General features: G+C 37.9%; 3 protein-coding genes across 3 annotated transcripts; all 3 read left to right on the forward strand.

Moving 5' to 3' along the window:
* The first annotated feature begins 1,499 nt into the window (after window positions 1-1,499).
* Window positions 1,500-2,455, forward strand: LOC117320511 (histone H1-delta-like). Its single transcript, XM_033875089.1, has one exon. It carries the CDS (start codon window positions 1,849-1,851, stop codon window positions 2,386-2,388), a length of 540 nt encoding a protein of 179 aa, XP_033730980.1. The 5' UTR covers window positions 1,500-1,848; the 3' UTR covers window positions 2,389-2,455.
* Window positions 2,456-3,755: 1,300 nt separating this feature from the next.
* Window positions 3,756-4,711, forward strand: LOC117320512 (histone H1-delta-like). Its single transcript, XM_033875090.1, has one exon. It carries the CDS (start codon window positions 4,105-4,107, stop codon window positions 4,642-4,644), a length of 540 nt encoding a protein of 179 aa, XP_033730981.1. The 5' UTR covers window positions 3,756-4,104; the 3' UTR covers window positions 4,645-4,711.
* Window positions 4,712-15,556: 10,845 nt separating this feature from the next.
* Window positions 15,557-16,642, forward strand: LOC117320514 (histone H1-delta-like). Its single transcript, XM_033875091.1, has 2 exons — window positions 15,557-15,581; window positions 16,030-16,642. Exons 1-2 carry the CDS (start codon window positions 15,557-15,559, stop codon window positions 16,572-16,574), a joined length of 570 nt encoding a protein of 189 aa, XP_033730982.1. The 3' UTR covers window positions 16,575-16,642.
* Window positions 16,643-18,407: the final 1,765 nt, after the last annotated feature.

Genomic DNA, 18,407 nt, shown 5'->3' on the forward strand with positions numbered 1-18,407 from the left:
CAAACGAAAAAAACTGTAGAAGAAGAAACCGGCAGCAAAGAAAGCCACCAAGCCTAAGACTCCGAAGAAAAAGGTCACTAAGTCTCCAAAGAAAGCCAAGACCACTAAGCCTAAGGCAGCCAAGAAGTGAAGAAGTAGATCGTCTACTACCCGAAGAAAACATAAACAGTCCTTTTCAGGACTACCCAACTTTCTCAAAAAGTTCCCCGGTTACGTATCGAACAAATTACGCTACCCATCCCCGCCCCACCCCCTCCATATACATGTATCATCAATCGCCAAGACACAATGTCATTGTTCTAGGTGGTCTTCTATGACGTCATCAACAAGATCGATTTGTGACGTCATAATTGTACGGGAGACAAATACAAAAGAAAATTAATAGAATTTGCAATAAAGCGCGCTACGCGATTTCATATATATCGATAACCGGACACTGATTTCATGTAATCTATATCAATATATATCCCTTCATACAGGCCGACCCCTCGAGATATACTGAGACCATATACTGTATGCCATTTATTTTATTGAATATAATATAATATAATATAATATAATATAATATAATTCAATTAAGTGGGATTTTGACGAGAATACGCTCTCCCCACTCTACTAACATTATACGTTGTCCAAATACACATTCCCCAACCCCACCCGTACATTCCAACCCTACATTCCATGCACGCGTATACCTACACATGTGTATATGTATAACTCGACGTCACGTGAATTATCGTTAGTCAATAACTACTGATACAGGTTTACACGACAAACTTTCAATGTATAGAAATAGATCTTTATAAATATGTCCATAAACTAAATCAGGATATTATATACAGTAATCTACAAATTCGTGTATCAGATCTATTTACTGTACTGAGTATGTGTTTAGTTTCCTTGTACAGGTACTGAGACCGGGGCCCCAACCGCGGCAGTTCCTATAAAAATCTGCTGGGAATTAAAACCCGAAAACAAACTGAAGTTCTGTTGTTTTTTTTTTTTTTTTTTTTTTTTTTTTTCTTTAATACACGCGTGTACACACATAACATAAAGTGTGCAGTACGTTCCCGGGGCGTCGGGTCATGTACGTTAGGTAGTGACGCGTACCCTCCCTACTTGGATTCTCTTACATGTAAAATACGTATGCGATACGCGTACTATTGTTATACATATAGCACATCTTACACATCTAATTGAAATAATGTATTTAAATTAATCACCTGTTTTTAAAGTTCTGGTGATATTATATTTGTAAACGAAGCTTCAGTGAATAGCAAAATCCGAGTGGATTGAGATTAAGTATAAGCGGGACAACACGGTATATGTGCTTCCGTGTCTGTGAAATTTACCCGTTTTAAATCTAAAATGTACACTTATATTGCTAGTATACGTATACATCATCAAGATATATATCTTGGGATTCTAAATGTAAAGTTAATTTGTTAAAATCTCGTAAAATTACAGAACTTTGATCAATTTTGTTTACCTAATAGTGAAGAAACACTGACAAAAATTACGGGGAATCTCTCGTAGCTCAGTTATTAAAGGAAAGATTTCAATTATGAAAACACCACTCGTTAGCTTATCTTTCCGTTAACGTAACTGTATAGACACCACCAATGTGATTCAAATACAAAGCATTAAAATTTACATTTATTCACACGAAGGAAACACAGATTTCATTTTACCACTCACGACGGCGCCACACAGCGCTAGGTGTCCTCCACGAGGTGCAGTAAAATTTAGTATAATGCCGGCTGACGGGCCGGCAGGGCACAACTCACCTAGCACTGACTAGTACAGCACGCAACGCAGCACATCCATCCAGACGATTTAAGAAGAAATATGGCCGAGAAGAAAACTACCAAGCCGAAGACCCCACCAGCTCACCCGAAGTACAGCGACATGGTGGCATCTGCTGTGGGAAGTCTGAAGGAACGTGGAGGCTCGTCCCGCCAGGCGATATTGAAGTACATCATGGCTAACTTCAAAGTCGGTACTGACGCCAAGGCAATCAATGCACATTTGAAGATCGCCCTCCGCAACGGAGTGAAGAAGGGGGCCCTAAAACAGTCCAAGGGTACCGGAGCTGCCGGATCATTCAAACTCGGAGAGAAGCCTAAACCAGCTAAGAAACCAGCAGCGAAGAAGGTGACTAAGCCGAAAGCAGCAAAGCCTAAGAAACCAGTAGCGAAGAAGGCGACCACATCGGCGACGGCTAAGAAACCAAAGGCAAAGACACCCAAGAAAACAGCAGCTAAGAAAACTGTAGAGAAGAAGAAACCGGCAGCAAAGAAAGCCACCAAGCCTAAGACTCCGAAGAAAAAGGTCACTAAGTCTCCAAAGAAAGCCAAGACCACTAAGCCTAAGGCAGCCAAGAAGTGAAGAAGTAGATCGTCTACTACCCGAAGAAAACATAAACAGTCCTTTTCAGGACTACCCAACTTTCTCAAAAAGTTCCCCGGTTACGTATCGAACAAATTACGCTACCCATCCCCGCCCCACCCCCTCCATATACATGTATCATCAATCGCCAAGACACAATGTCATTGTTCTAGGTGGTCTTCTATGACGTCATCAACAAGATCGATTTGTGACGTCATAATTGTACGGGAGACAAATACAAAAGAAAATTAATAGAATTTGCAATAAAGCGCGCTACGCGATTTCATATATATCGATAACCGGACACTGATTTCATGTAATCTATATCAATATATATCCCTTCATACAGGCCGACCCCTCGAGATATACTGAGACCATATACTGTATGCCATTTATTTTATTGAATATAATATAATATAATATAATATAATATAATATAATTCAATTAAGTGGGATTTTGACGAGAATACGCTCTCCCCACTCTACTAACATTATACGTTGTCCAAATACACATTCCCCAACCCCACCCGTACATTCCAACCCTACATTCCATGCACGCGTATACCTACACATGTGTATATGTATAACTCGACGTCACGTGAATTATCGTTAGTCAATAACTACTGATACAGGTTTACACGACAAACTTTCAATGTATAGAAATAGATCTTTATAAATATGTCCATAAACTAAATCAGGATATTATATACAGTAATCTACAAATTCGTGTATCAGATCTATTTACTGTACTGAGTATGTGTTTAGTTTCCTTGTACAGGTACTGAGACCGGGGCCCCAACCGCGGCAGTTCCTATAAAAATCTGCTGGGAATTAAAACCCGAAAACAAACTGAAGTTCTGTTGTTTTTTTTTTTTTTTTTTTTTTTTTTTCTTTAATACACGCGTGTACACACATAACATAAAGTGTGCAGTACGTTCCCGGGGCGTCGGGTCATGTACGTTAGGTAGTGACGCGTACCCTCCCTACTTGGATTCTCTTACATGTAAAATACGTATGCGATACGCGTACTATTGTTATACATATAGCACATCTTACACATCTAATTGAAATAATGTATTTAAATTAATCACCTGTTTTTAAAGTTCTGGTGATATTATATTTGTAAACGAAGCTTCAGTGAATAGCAAAATCCGAGTGGATTGAGATTAAGTATAAGCGGGACAACACGGTATATGTGCTTCCGTGTCTGTGAAATTTACCCGTTTTAAATCTAAAATGTACACTTATATTGCTAGTATACGTATACATCATCAAGATATATATCTTGGGATTCTAAATGTAAAGTTAATTTGTTAAAATCTCGTAAAATTACAGAACTTTGATCAATTTTGTTTACCTAATAGTGAAGAAACACTGACAAAAATTACGGGGAATCTCTCGTAGCTCAGTTATTAAAGGAAAGATTTCAATTATGAAAACACCACTCGTTAGCTTATCTTTCCGTTAACGTAACTGTATAGACACCACCAATGTGATTCAAATACAAAGCATTAAAATTTACATTTATTCACACGAAGGAAACACAGATTTCATTTTACCACTCACGACGGCGCCACACAGCGCTAGGTGTCCTCCACGAGGTGCAGTAAAATTTAGTATAATGCCGGCTGACGGGCCGGCAGGGCACAACTCACCTAGCACTGACTAGTACAGCACGCAACGCAGCACATCCATCCAGACGATTTAAGAAGAAATATGGCCGAGAAGAAAACTACCAAGCCGAAGACCCCACCAGCTCACCCGAAGTACAGCGACATGGTGGCATCTGCTGTGGGAAGTCTGAAGGAACGTGGAGGCTCGTCCCGCCAGGCGATATTGAAGTACATCATGGCTAACTTCAAAGTCGGTACTGACGCCAAGGCAATCAATGCACATTTGAAGATCGCCCTCCGCAACGGAGTGAAGAAGGGGGCCCTAAAACAGTCCAAGGGTACCGGAGCTGCCGGATCATTCAAACTCGGAGAGAAGCCTAAACCAGCTAAGAAACCAGCAGCGAAGAAGGTGACTAAGCCGAAAGCAGCAAAGCCTAAGAAACCAGTAGCGAAGAAGGCGACCACATCGGCGACGGCTAAGAAACCAAAGGCAAAGACACCCAAGAAAACAGCAGCTAAGAAAACTGTAGAGAAGAAGAAACCGGCAGCAAAGAAAGCCACCAAGCCTAAGACTCCGAAGAAAAAGGTCACTAAGTCTCCAAAGAAAGCCAAGACCACTAAGCCTAAGGCAGCCAAGAAGTGAAGAAGTAGATCGTCTACTACCCGAAGAAAACATAAACAGTCCTTTTCAGGACTACCCAACTTTCTCAAAAAGTTCCCCGGTTACGTATCGAACAAATTACGCTACCCATCCCCGCCCCACCCCCTCCATATACATGTATCATCAATCGCCAAGACACAATGTCATTGTTCTAGGTGGTCTTCTATGACGTCATCAACAAGATCGATTTGTGACGTCATAATTGTACGGGAGACAAATACAAAAGAAAATTAATAGAATTTGCAATAAAGCGCGCTACGCGATTTCATATATATCGATAACCGGACACTGATTTCATGTAATCTATATCAATATATATCCCTTCATACAGGCCGACCCCTCGAGATATACTGAGACCATATACTGTATGCCATTTATTTTATTGAATATAATATAATATAATATAATATAATATAATATAATATAATTCAATTAAGTGGGATTTTGACGAGAATACGCTCTCCCCACTCTACTAACATTATACGTTGTCCAAATACACATTCCCCAACCCCACCCGTACATTCCAACCCTACATTCCATGCACGCGTATACCTACACATGTGTATATGTATAACTCGACGTCACGTGAATTATCGTTAGTCAATAACTACTGATACAGGTTTACACGACAAACTTTCAATGTATAGAAATAGATCTTTATAAATATGTCCATAAACTAAATCAGGATATTATATACAGTAATCTACAAATTCGTGTATCAGATCTATTTACTGTACTGAGTATGTGTTTAGTTTCCTTGTACAGGTACTGAGACCGGGGCCCCAACCGCGGCAGTTCCTATAAAAATCTGCTGGGAATTAAAACCCGAAAACAAACTGAAGTTCTGTTGTTTTTTTTTTTTTTTTTTTTTTTTTTTTTCTTTAATACACGCGTGTACACACATAACATAAAGTGTGCAGTACGTTCCCGGGGCGTCGGGTCATGTACGTTAGGTAGTGACGCGTACCCTCCCTACTTGGATTCTCTTACATGTAAAATACGTATGCGATACGCGTACTATTGTTATACATATAGCACATCTTACACATCTAATTGAAATAATGTATTTAAATTAATCACCTGTTTTTAAAGTTCTGGTGATATTATATTTGTAAACGAAGCTTCAGTGAATAGCAAAATCCGAGTGGATTGAGATTAAGTATAAGCGGGACAACACGGTATATGTGCTTCCGTGTCTGTGAAATTTACCCGTTTTAAATCTAAAATGTACACTTATATTGCTAGTATACGTATACATCATCAAGATATATATCTTGGGATTCTAAATGTAAAGTTAATTTGTTAAAATCTCGTAAAATTACAGAACTTTGATCAATTTTGTTTACCTAATAGTGAAGAAACACTGACAAAAATTACGGGGAATCTCTCGTAGCTCAGTTATTAAAGGAAAGATTTCAATTATGAAAACACCACTCGTTAGCTTATCTTTCCGTTAACGTAACTGTATAGACACCACCAATGTGATTCAAATACAAAGCATTAAAATTTACATTTATTCACACGAAGGAAACACAGATTTCATTTTACCACTCACGACGGCGCCACACAGCGCTAGGTGTCCTCCACGAGGTGCAGTAAAATTTAGTATAATGCCGGCTGACGGGCCGGCAGGGCACACACACATTCACCATCTTCCACCTGACCCCCGGGCTGTCCACACGTTCCCTTGACCTCTCCCGTAGAAGTAGTTAGAATAGTGTCGACAGCTGTTTTAGTGTTAGGATATAGATAGTAATCCCCAGTGTGATTTCTTTTTGTGGATATTTAGTGCGATAGTGTGATATTCTTGGATTATACTGTGTGTTGTGCATCTTGGCCGAGAACAGAATAGTCACCGAAATTCCAGAGAAGTCCTGCTGAAAAGTTAAGTTCTTTAGTTGTAGTTTATCAGATAGTGTTATCAGATAATTTATTTTACAGCAGCAGGACTAATTTCCTACATACAATAAGTATCGGCCTTAATTAAGCCATATTCCCGCAACAGTAGATATATTATTTTGATTTACTTTAGGCATATCTATTAGCGAACCAAATTTCATTACATTAAGCAATCATCTAATTTAAATTTTTTTGTTTTTGTTTTCCTCTCATTTTTAATTCAGTCAGATTGTTTTTGGAAAAGCTCTATTTCAGTTAAATTTTTAAGTAATTTTTAAGTATATACTGAACTGAGTTTTACAATAGTATCCATCTATCGATCCGTAGGAGATAAAGTATTTAATAAGCACACATAAGTATAACCCACTATCAAAATTTTATTATCATCATCATTACTTTTTTTTTCTTTAATTTCTTTTTACTACCCATTTTAATATAATTCCTATCTATTTTCTTTTAAAAAATCCTATCTTGCCATCTCCTTCATGTTTTAAGACCTCTTTATAAATTGCCACTTAATCCCCTAACAATAGAAATACCTTCTCTCAGGTAGGTTCTATTGTTTATATCTGGCCAGGTATCTCACCTTCACGCCTGACCGACCCCACGCTTATCTGTACCGGACACCTGTCCACGCTCTCGATCTACCCTCCGCCATCTATCAATTCTACCTTCTATAAGAGTAACCTCCCTTTGGTCAGGTAAACACTTTTTCTTTACTTTAGTATAATTACACAATTTTCAATGGCCCCAGCCCCATCCATCTCTAACCCTGCGGTGGTTATCCTCTCCCCTAAAGAGAGGAAGCCACTAAATGCAGGACGTGTACGTGGAGATATCTCCGCGTTCACGGGCGTCACTAGTGACGTCAGAGATATACGGATGTTGCCGTCAGGCATTATCCTAATTCTCTGCGCCACCTTAGTGACGCTCAAGAAGGCGCTACTTGTAAACCAAGTAGACGGTACCCCCTGTACCGCGCGGCTATCTAAGCGGCCCTTCAATGCCCCTCCCAAGCCCCGAGCCAACCTCCGTAACGTGTCCCCCACCTCCAAAGGGGTTATATACCGCATCCCTTTAACTACACCAACAACAAACCTCACGTCAATTAATAATGTAAAAAATGCAAGTAGGATGTACAATAAAACAAACAAAAACACAACATCAATCTTGCTAGAATTTAATTCTTCCACACTACCAAGGGAAGTAGTTTTCAATCAAATTACATACCCTGTTACAAGATTTAACGCTCCACGAACACAACAACAACACCGACAAAAACAAACCAAAACAAGCACAGGCCCTGAGACACACATCAAACCCTCCTATACTAATACGACAAATACGTCACTATACTCCGACATTGTCAGAAACAAACACACAGAAACCACCAAAACACAACCCAAACACACAGGTGTATATGTCACGGCAGAATTTTTAGGAAAATTTTTACTTATAGCCCGTGACACACACATAACAGATAGGGAAGCAATCCACAAGGTTCGTGACCTCATCAACAAACAAAATGGACACGTGATCGCAGACAGTACACCCATCAACACACCAACACAATCTACACCCAAATCAACACAAACAACACCAACAACACAGCCTTCACCACCAACAACACCGATCCTATTCACACAAACAACACCACAAACACAAACAACATCAACAGAAACACAAACAGAAACACCGTCAGAACATTTCATACACCTACTTGACAGTTCCGAGGAGCTAGACAGCTCAACTATATCCAAACCCAGAACACCAAGAACACCGGTAGGTATGGGTCGGTACAAAACACTACAAACAGACAAGACCCCCACAAACAAACAACAAACACCCTCACGACCAAACACAAGATCAAGGGCCAAACAAACAAACACGCCAACAAGAACAGGGCACAGCAAACGCAAACTACAGTACAGAAAATACTAGAAGCCACATAGATCACCAAAACAAACTTAGACGCCCTTCACATTCAATAAAGTCCTAAATGACCAGTCCGGCCTCACTGTTATGCATTGGAATGCAGGAGGTCTCAGGCCCAAAATTTCAGAATTAAAATCCTTCCTTAATGACAATTCCCCGGATGTTCTTTGTATTCAGGAAACTCAACTGAAACAAAAACACAAAAGTTTAAAAATTAATGGTTACAACACTCCTTTTAGGTACGATTCGGACCAAGGTTTGGCCATTTATGTAAAAAGCGGAATTGCCTACAAAGAGTATGAAATCAAAGATAAAGATCTTGTGGCTCTTGGTATAGAATTACACAACAAGTCACACAAAACAATCATACTCAACATATACCTCTCACCAACAAAACCAATACCATTTAACTCTCTGGTTAACCTTATAGAAAACACTGACACAAACAACATTATAGTTACCGGAGATTTTAATGGACACCATACACTTTGGGGGAGCAACAAAAACAACAAACGGGGGGACACTATATATGAATGGGCAGTTCAGACTGGTCTAACCATACTAAACGAGGGTAAACCAACTAGAGTAGACATAGCTCGAGGTATCGAATCACATCTAGATATAACATTAGCAACACCAAACTTAGCGAGTAAATGTAGCTACTGGAATACCCTTGATAGCACTCTAGGATCAGACCACTATCCAGTTTTGGCTCAATTTGATTTTAAACCACATGTTAATACTATTCAGTATCCCCCTAGATGGGTTTTTAATAAAGCGAATTGGAATCAATTTAATCTTTTAACCGAAAACATCCAAATTGATGAAATTTATGATGAAAATGTAGATATTTTCAATGATAATCTAACAAGAGCTATTTTAGACCTAGCATCAGTATGTATCCCTAGAACGTCAGGGAAGCCAAAAACTAGGAAAAATAATCCATGGTGGAACGATGAGTGTAGGTTAGCAAAGAAACTAAAAAAGAATAGTGAAAGTAAATGGAGGGCAAACAAAAATAACGAAACGCTAAAAGCAAATTATGTCAGATGTAAAACAAATTTTAATAACATTATTCAAAACGTCAAACGAAAACATTGGGAAGAGTTTTGTTCATCATTAAATAATAAAACAAATCTAAAAAATGTATGGTCAAAGGTCAAAGCTATTCAGGGAATAAATAGAACTGAAATCCCTATATTAGGTAAAAACAACATTACCGATAAGGAAAAGGCTGATACTCTAGCTAAACAATATCAGAGCGCTAGCAGTAATGATAACTTAACTCCTGAATTTAAATTAAATAAAGCTAACAATCAGGATAACATAGACGACGTTATAAGTAACCCCGGCCCCAATACAGGTGAGCTGAACTGTCCATTTACAATCACAGAATACAACAATGCACTTCAGAACAAGAAAAACACATCTCCAGGAGATGACAACATTTCATACACCATCCTCAAACACTGTACAAACAACATAACAGAAATAATACTTAAACTCTTAAACCACATATGGCAACAGGGAACTATACCTGAGGCGTGGAAAAAGGCCGTAGTTATACCTATACTAAAACCAGGTAAAAATCCGCAGGAACCTGCATCATATAGGCCCATAGCATTAACTTCTCACCTCTGTAAAGTAATGGAAACTATGGTAAATAACAGGCTAGTATATTCACTTGAAAGCTCAGGTATCATCAACGAGGAACAGAGCGGGTTCCGTAAAGGTAGATCTACGCTAGACCCCCTTCTTAGACTCACCTCAGATATTAAAAAAGGTTTGAACCTAAAACAAAGTACACTAGCTGTCTTTTTAGATCTAGAAAAAGCATATGATCTTATTTGGCATGATGGTCTTTTAGTATCACTTAAAAATCATGGTATAACTGGTAACATATTTAAATTCGTAAGCAGTTTCCTGAAAAACCGTAAGATCCAGGTTAGAATTCATGACACGTTATCAGATCAATATGAACTAGAAAACGGTGTAGCACAGGGTAGCGTAATATCCCCTACTCTTTTTAATATCTACATTAATACTCTGTCACAAACGCTCCACAATAAAACCAAGTTAGCACAATTTGCAGATGACGGATGTATTTGGAGTACAGGTAAAAACATTAGATATTTAACCAAACATATCCAGACAACGTTGACAGCAATTAATGAGTGGGCTAATAAGTGGGGGTTTAAACCATCTAAACAGAAAACAATAGCAATGTATTTCTCTAAAAGTAAGAAACTTCCTGAACTATACCTAGGACAAACTAAACTAAAATTTGAAAAACAAGTTAGGTATTTAGGCATGATAATAGATCATAAACTAACTTGGAGTAAACATATTAAATATGTTAAGGAGACATGCCAAAAGGCAATAAACACTATGAGATATATTTCAGGATGTAAATTTGGCGCCAATAAAACTACACAATTAATGCTATATAAAGCGTTAGTTAGATCTAGGCTAGATTATGGGTGCCAGGTATATAATACAGCTAGCGACACAGTACTAAAACACCTAGATGTAATTCAATATTCAGCCTTAAGAGTAGCGCTAAGGGCAATAAAAAACACCAATACCAACAGTTTATTAGCAGAGGCAGGTGAACCCCCCTTAACTCTCAGGCGAGAAAATCTTACATTAAAATACTGGGCTAGGACACAAAGTCATGGTGATAAATTTCTCCTAAATAAAGAAATAAAAGATAGTGAACATCCCGTCAATAACAACAGGGCTCCATATCCATCAGAAATAATTAGACTAAAACAAAAGTATGGTTTAGACAGCGTTAAAATATCCCGCAAACAAGATTTCCAAGTCCCGTGGTTAAAAACAGACCCTAATGTATCGCTAGACCTCCTAAAGATGATAGATAAACAAAAAAAGGAACCAAAAACCCCTAAAAAACAAAAAAACAAATCAATAACCTTTTTTTAAACAACTCCGGTAAAAAAAAAAAAACCTTAGGGTTAAAATTTTTAAACATAAAAGTTTTAAAAAAGGTTAAGGAAACTTTTGGAAAACATCCATTAAATTTTCTTTGAATTTTTTAAAAAAAAACCCAAAAAAAATGTAACTTTTAGTTCCTACTTTTAACAATAAATAAAAAAATACCCAAAATTATCAACCATCATATTCAATGATAATGGATAATTTCCCTTGAAAGGATTGCAAATTTTAAAAAAGGGCAGATCGTTACTAAAAAAGCCCCCGGGTCAAGTTCCTAAAAATTTTCCCCAATCGTTGAATTTTAAAACCCCTAATTTTGGCAGGGAATTGGGAAATTAAAATAAACGGGGAAAAAGGTTTAATTAAAAATCAAAACTAGATTGTTAAAAAACAAGGTCTTTAAAATAGATTTTGATTTGGGCCCAATGGCCAAAAAAAAAAAAAAAAAGGGGCCCCTGAAAACTTGGCGACAAAAAAAAAAAAAATTTTTTTATTGGGGAAAAACCAAAAAACCCCAAATAAAATTTAAAAAAATTTTAAAAAAAAAATTAAAATTAAAATTTTCCCCCCCAAAAAAAAATTTTTTTTTTCCCCCCTTGGGATTTTGTTTTAAAAACAAAAAAACCTTTAAAACCCATTTTTACAAATTTAAAGTAGGGATTGCAAAAAAATACAGGAATTTTTTTTTTTTCCCCCTTTTCCCCCCCTTTAAAAAAACCCCCCCTTTTTTTTTTTTTTTTTTTTTTTTTTAAAAAATCCCAGGATACCCGGGGGTGCCAGGGGGGGAATTTAATTCCCCCTTTGGGCATCTGGCCCGGGGTTTGGGGGTCCTTTCTGGCCCCAAAACCCCCTTTCCGACAAAATCAAAATTTTCCCCCCCCGGGGGGGGGGGTATAATCCCCCCTGTTTTTTTGTCGGTTTTAAAAAAAAATTTAAACCCCCCCAAACAAAAACCCCCCATACCCACGGGGAAAATTTTTTCCCCCCCCCCCCCTTAAAGGGTTTTTAATTCAGGGTTTCCCCCCCCCCCCCCTTTGGGAAAATGGGATTATTTTTTCTCCCACATTAAAAGAGGGAAAAATTTTTTAAAAACCCCCAAAAAAAAAAAACCCAAAACCCCCAAAAAGGAAAAAGGTTTCCTTTTTCCCCCCAAAAAAATTTTTCCAAAAAAAAAAAACCCCAAAAAAAAAAAAAAACCCCAAAAATAAAAAAATTTTTTTTTTTCCCCCACCTCGTCGGGGCCTTAAGTGAATGACTGTCAAAAGCATTATAAAACCCCCAAACCCAAAAAAGCAAAAAATAAAACCCAATAACAAATGGTATTAAATTTTACCCTTTTCCCTCCCAAGTGGGCCAAAAAACCCCCAAAACCCCAAAAAAAAATAAAAAAACCTTTAACCCCGAGGCAAAGGAAAAACCCCTGGTAGGGTTTTAAAGCGTACCATTAAAAATCCCCAAAAAAAAATCCCGCTTCCCCCCCTAGACAAAATGGGTTTTTACAGCCTCCCCCGGGCTTTGGTTTTTAAAAAATTTAAAAAAACCCCCCCCCAAAAAAACCGCATAACCAGGGGAAAAAAAATTTATTTTCCCCCCCCAGGTTCCCCAAAAAAACTTAAAAAATTTAAAAACCCAAACCCAAAATTTCCAAACCCTTTTTAAACAAAATAGGTTTGGGTTTTACCTTCCACTTCTCATATAAAAAAAAACATTTTATTCCCCCCAACCGGGGCCCCCAAAAAAAAAAAAAACCTAGTCACTTTTAAAGATTTCCCCCCCTTTCTGGTAAACCCCCCGGGGGTCCTTAGCCCCCAAAAAAAGGGGGGTTTTTTACCCCCAAAAATGTTAAAAAAAAACCCAAAACAAAAATTTTTTTTTTTTTTTTTTTTAAAAAACCCCCCCCCCCCCCTTTTTTATTTTTAAAATGACCCAAAAAGGGCACCCCCCCCGTGGGTTTGGTTTTTAAAAAAATAAAATCCCCAAAAAAGGAAATAACTGCATTTTAAAACCCAACCAAAAAACCTTTAAAAAGATTACCCAAAACCCCAAAAAAAACCCCCCTTCCAGTTTTTACCCACCCTTCCCTTAAAACCCAAGGGTTAAAATTCAAAAGGGTTTTGAATTTTTCCCCTTTAAAAAAATTTCCCCAAACAAAACCCAATATTTAAAAATCTTCTCTCACGAAAACCCCTTTTCCCTTTAAGGGACTTAACCGGGGGGGGCCCCCGGGGGTACCCGGGGAAAGCCCGGTTTTAAAAAAACTAAAAAGGGGGCCCCCCAAATGGGACTAAGAAAAAAAAGACCCCAAAAAATTTATAAAAAAAAATTATTTTTTTTTTTTTTTTTTTTTTTTTTTTTTTTTTTGGGGGGTTTTTGTTTAAATTTAAATTTTTAAAAAAAAATTTTCCCCCATTTTTTCCCCCACCCCCCCTTTTCCCCTTTTTTAGGGTTTAAAAAAAAAAGACCCCCCCAAACAAAAAACCCCCTCCAACCCCCAAAAGTGTTTTAAAAGACCCCCAAACTCCCCTTTTGGGAAAAAAAACCGAAAAAAAACAACCCCCAAACCAAAAACCCCCCCTAAGGTGGTCTTCCCTTAAAAAAAGAAGGGGTATGTCCCCCCAATAAAGCCTTTTAAATTCAAAAAGGGGCTGAGAACAAACAAAGCACATTTAAGATCCCCTCCAAAACCCTAAAAGGGGGCCCTAAAAAAAGCCAGGGGGGTTTTTTTTTAAATAAGAAAAAATAAAAACCACAAAGGGGATGCCGAAAAGGCCCTAAAAACCCAAAAACCCCAAAACCCCCAAAAACCAAAAAACACCCAAAAAAGAGCTAAAAAATGTGGGGAAAAGAAAAGGAAAAAAGGAAAAACCCCCCCCAAGGCCAAAAAAATAATTAAAAAGAACCCAAAAATTTAAAACACCAAGAATAAAAGTAAACTCATCCCCGGAAAAATAAAAATTTTTTTGATAAATTTTTTTGGGTTTTTAAAAAATTTTTCCCCAACCCCCCCCCCCCCCCCCATAATTATTAAACCCCAAAACAATGTTTTTTTTTTTTTTTCTTACGTTCAAAAAATAAAAGTGCGTCTTTGGGCGGGGCAAATCAAAAAAAAAAAAGAGCTAAACCCCCGGTACCTTTTAATATATCGTAAACCCACATGTTTCATTAATTAAAAATCCCCTTTAAAACCCCAGAAAAAGGGAAACCTTTTTAGCCCTTTTATTTTAGAATATAATAAAAAAAATTTTAAAATTTTTAAATTAAAGGGGAACGGAAAAAGTCTCCCCCTCCAAAATTAACGTTAAAAAATTCCCCAACCCCCCCGTAATTAAAAATTTATACCGGAACTAAATGGTTTTTTTCCCTATTGAATTTTGGGAAAATTTTTTTAAAAGGACCGACAAATTAGGGAAAATAGTCTTTAAAAAATTTTTAAAAAAACCCGTTTAATCTTTACAAACGTTACAAAATTATTTAAACCGGATTTTATTTCCCTTTTACAGGTAGGGACCGGGGCCCCAAAGCGGCCCCAAAAATTTGGGGGTTTTTAAGAAAACCGAGCCCGGGGGTTTTTTTTTTTTTTTTTTTTTTTCCCGCTTAACCCTAAAAAAGTGGGGAAATTTTCCCCGGGGGGGGGTTAAAGATTGGTTTTTAAAAAACCCCCCACGGACTCTTACAAAAAAAAACAAACTTTGGGGAAAAAGACCTTTTTAAAATTTTTAAAAAATTTAAATAAACATTTTTTTAAAGTTCTGTGAAATAGGAAAAATTTTGGGGGAAAACCCCCGGGGGATTTTAGAAATTTTTTGGGGAAGGTAAGGGGCCCCGCGTAAAATTACCAAAACCCAAAATGAAAAAAAAGTGTAACGACACACCGAAAACGGGAAAGTAAAATTAAAAAATCCGTGTTACATATAGCACATCTTACACATCTAATTGAAATAATGTATTTAAATTAATCACCTGTTTTTAAAGTTCTGGTGATATTATATTTGTAAACGAAGCTTCAGTGAATAGCAAAATCCGAGTGGATTGAGATTAAGTATAAGCGGGACAACACGGTATATGTGCTTCCGTGTCTGTGAAATTTACCCGTTTTAAATCTAAAATGTACACTTATATTGCTAGTATACGTATACATCATCAAGATATATATCTTGGGATTCTAAATGTAAAGTTAATTTGTTAAAATCTCGTAAAATTACAGAACTTTGATCAATTTTGTTTACCTAATAGTGAAGAAACACTGACAAAAATTACGGGGAATCTCTCGTAGCTCAGTTATTAAAGGAAAGATTTCAATTATGAAAACACCACTCGTTAGCTTATCTTTCCGTTAACGTAACTGTATAGACACCACCAATGTGATTCAAATACAAAGCATTAAAATTTACATTTATTCACACGAAGGAAACACAGATTTCATTTTACCACTCACGACGGCGCCACACAGCGCTAGGTGTCCTCCACGAGGTGCAGTAAAATTTAGTATAATGCCGGCTGACGGGCCGGCAGGGCACAACTCACCTAGCACTGACTAGTACAGCACGCAACGCAGCACATCCATCCAGACGATTTAAGAAGAAATATGGCCGAGAAAAACTACCAAGCCGAAGACCCCACCAGCTCACCCGAAGTACAGCGACATGGTGGCATCTGCTGTGGGAAGTCTGAAGGAACGTGGAGGCTCGTCCCGCCAGGCGATATTGAAGTACATCATGGCTAACTTCAAAGTCGGTACTGACGCCAAGGCAATCAATGCACATTTGAAGATCGCCCTCCGCAACGGAGTGAAGAAGGGGGCCCTAAAACAGTCCAAGGGTACCGGAGCTGCCGGATCATTCAAACTCGGAGAGAAGCCTAAACCAGCTAAGAAACCAGCAGCGAAGAAGGTGACTAAGCCGAAAGCAGCAAAGCCTAAGAAACCAGTAGCGAAGAAGGCGACCACATCGGCGACGGCTAAGAAACCAAAGGCAAAGACACCCAAGAAAACAGCAGCTAAGAAAACTGTAGAGAAGAAGAAACCGGCAGCAAAGAAAGCCACCAAGCCTAAGACTCCGAAGAAAAAGGTCACTAAGTCTCCAAAGAAAGCCAAGACCACTAAGCCTAAGGCAGCCAAGAAGTGAAGAAGTAGATCGTCTACTACCCGAAGAAAACATAAACAGTCCTTTTCAGGACTACCCAACTTTCTCAAAAAGTTCCCCGGTTACGTATCGAACAAATTACGCTACCCATCCCCGCCCCACCCCCTCCATATACATGTATCATCAATCGCCAAGACACAATGTCATTGTTCTAGGTGGTCTTCTATGACGTCATCAACAAGATCGATTTGTGACGTCATAATTGTACGGGAGACAAATACAAAAGAAAATTAATAGAATTTGCAATAAAGCGCGCTACGCGATTTCATATATATCGATAACCGGACACTGATTTCATGTAATCTATATCAATATATATCCCTTCATACAGGCCGACCCCTCGAGATATACTGAGACCATATACTGTATGCCATTTATTTTATTGAATATAATATAATATAATATAATATAATATAATATAATTCAATTAAGTGGGATTTTGACGAGAATACGCTCTCCCCACTCTACTAACATTATACGTTGTCCAAATACACATTCCCCAACCCCACCCGTACATTCCAACCCTACATTCCATGCACGCGTATACCTACACATGTGTATATGTATAACTCGACGTCACGTGAATTATCGTTAGTCAATAACTACTGATACAGGTTTACACGACAAACTTTCAATGTATAGAAATAGATCTTTATAAATATGTCCATAAACTAAATCAGGATATTATATACAGTAATCTACAAATTCGTGTATCAGATCTATTTACTGTACTGAGTATGTGTTTAGTTTCCTTGTACAGGTACTGAGACCGGGGCCCCAACCGCGGCAGTTCCTATAAAATCTGCTGGGAATTAAAACCCGAAAACAAACTGAAGTTCTGTTGTTTTTTTTTTTTTTTTTTTTTTTTTTTTCTTTAATACACGCGTGTACACACATAACATAAAGTGTGCAGTACGTTCCCGGGGCGTCGGGTCATGTACGTTAGGTAGTGACGCGTACCCTCCCTACTTGGATTCTCTTACATGTAAAATACGTATGCGATACGCGTACTATTGTTATACATATAGCACATCTTACACATCTAATTGAAATAATGTATTTAAATTAATCACCTGTTTTTAAAGTTCTGGTGATATTATATTTGTAAACGAAGCTTCAGTGAATAGCAAAATCCGAGTGGATTGAGATTAAGTATAAGCGGGACAACACGGTATATGTGCTTCCGTGTCTGTGAAATTTACCCGTTTTAAATCTAAAATGTACACTTATATTGCTAGTATACGTATACATCATCAAGATATATATCTTGGGATTCTAAATGTAAAGTTAATTTGTTAAAATCTCGTAAAATTACAGAACTTTGATCAATTTTGTTTACCTAATAGTGAAGAAACACTGACAAAAATTACGGGGAATCTCTCGTAGCTCAGTTATTAAAGGAAAGATTTCAATTATGAAAACACCACTCGTTAGCTTATCTTTCCGTTAACGTAACTGTATAGACAACCACCAATGTGATTCAAATACAAAGCATTAAAATTTACATTTATTCACACGAAGGAAACACAGATTTCATTTTACCACTCACGACGGCGCCACACAGCGCTAGGTGTCCTCCACGAGGTGCAGTAAAATTTAGTATAATGCCGGCTGACGGGCCGGCAGGGCACAACTCACCTAGCACTGACTAGTACAGCACGCAACGCAGCACATCCATCCAGACGATTTAAGAAGAAATATGGCCGAGAAGAAAACTACCAAGCCGAAGACCCCACCAGCTCACCCGAAGTACAGCGACATGGTGGCATCTGCTGTGGGAAGTCTGAAGGAACGGTTAGGTGGAGGCTTTAAGTC

This window comes from Pecten maximus, unplaced genomic scaffold, assembly GCF_902652985.1.
Source record: "Pecten maximus unplaced genomic scaffold, xPecMax1.1, whole genome shotgun sequence".
In the NCBI taxonomy this organism is placed as follows: Eukaryota; Metazoa; Mollusca; class Bivalvia; order Pectinida; family Pectinidae; genus Pecten; species Pecten maximus.

Bases quoted from the DNA above. Each gene is read 5' to 3' on its own strand.
- LOC117320511 (XM_033875089.1), top strand. From the start codon at position 1,849: ATGGCCGAGAAGAAAACTACCAAGCCGAAGACCCCACCAGCTCACCCG.
- LOC117320512 (XM_033875090.1), top strand. From the start codon at position 4,105: ATGGCCGAGAAGAAAACTACCAAGCCGAAGACCCCACCAGCTCACCCG.
- LOC117320514 (XM_033875091.1), top strand. From the start codon at position 15,557: ATGTACACTTATATTGCTAGTATAC. The intron at 15,582-16,029 runs GTATACATCATC...AGACGATTTAAG, and splicing joins CACTTATATTGCTAGTATAC to AAGAAATATGGCCGAGAAAA.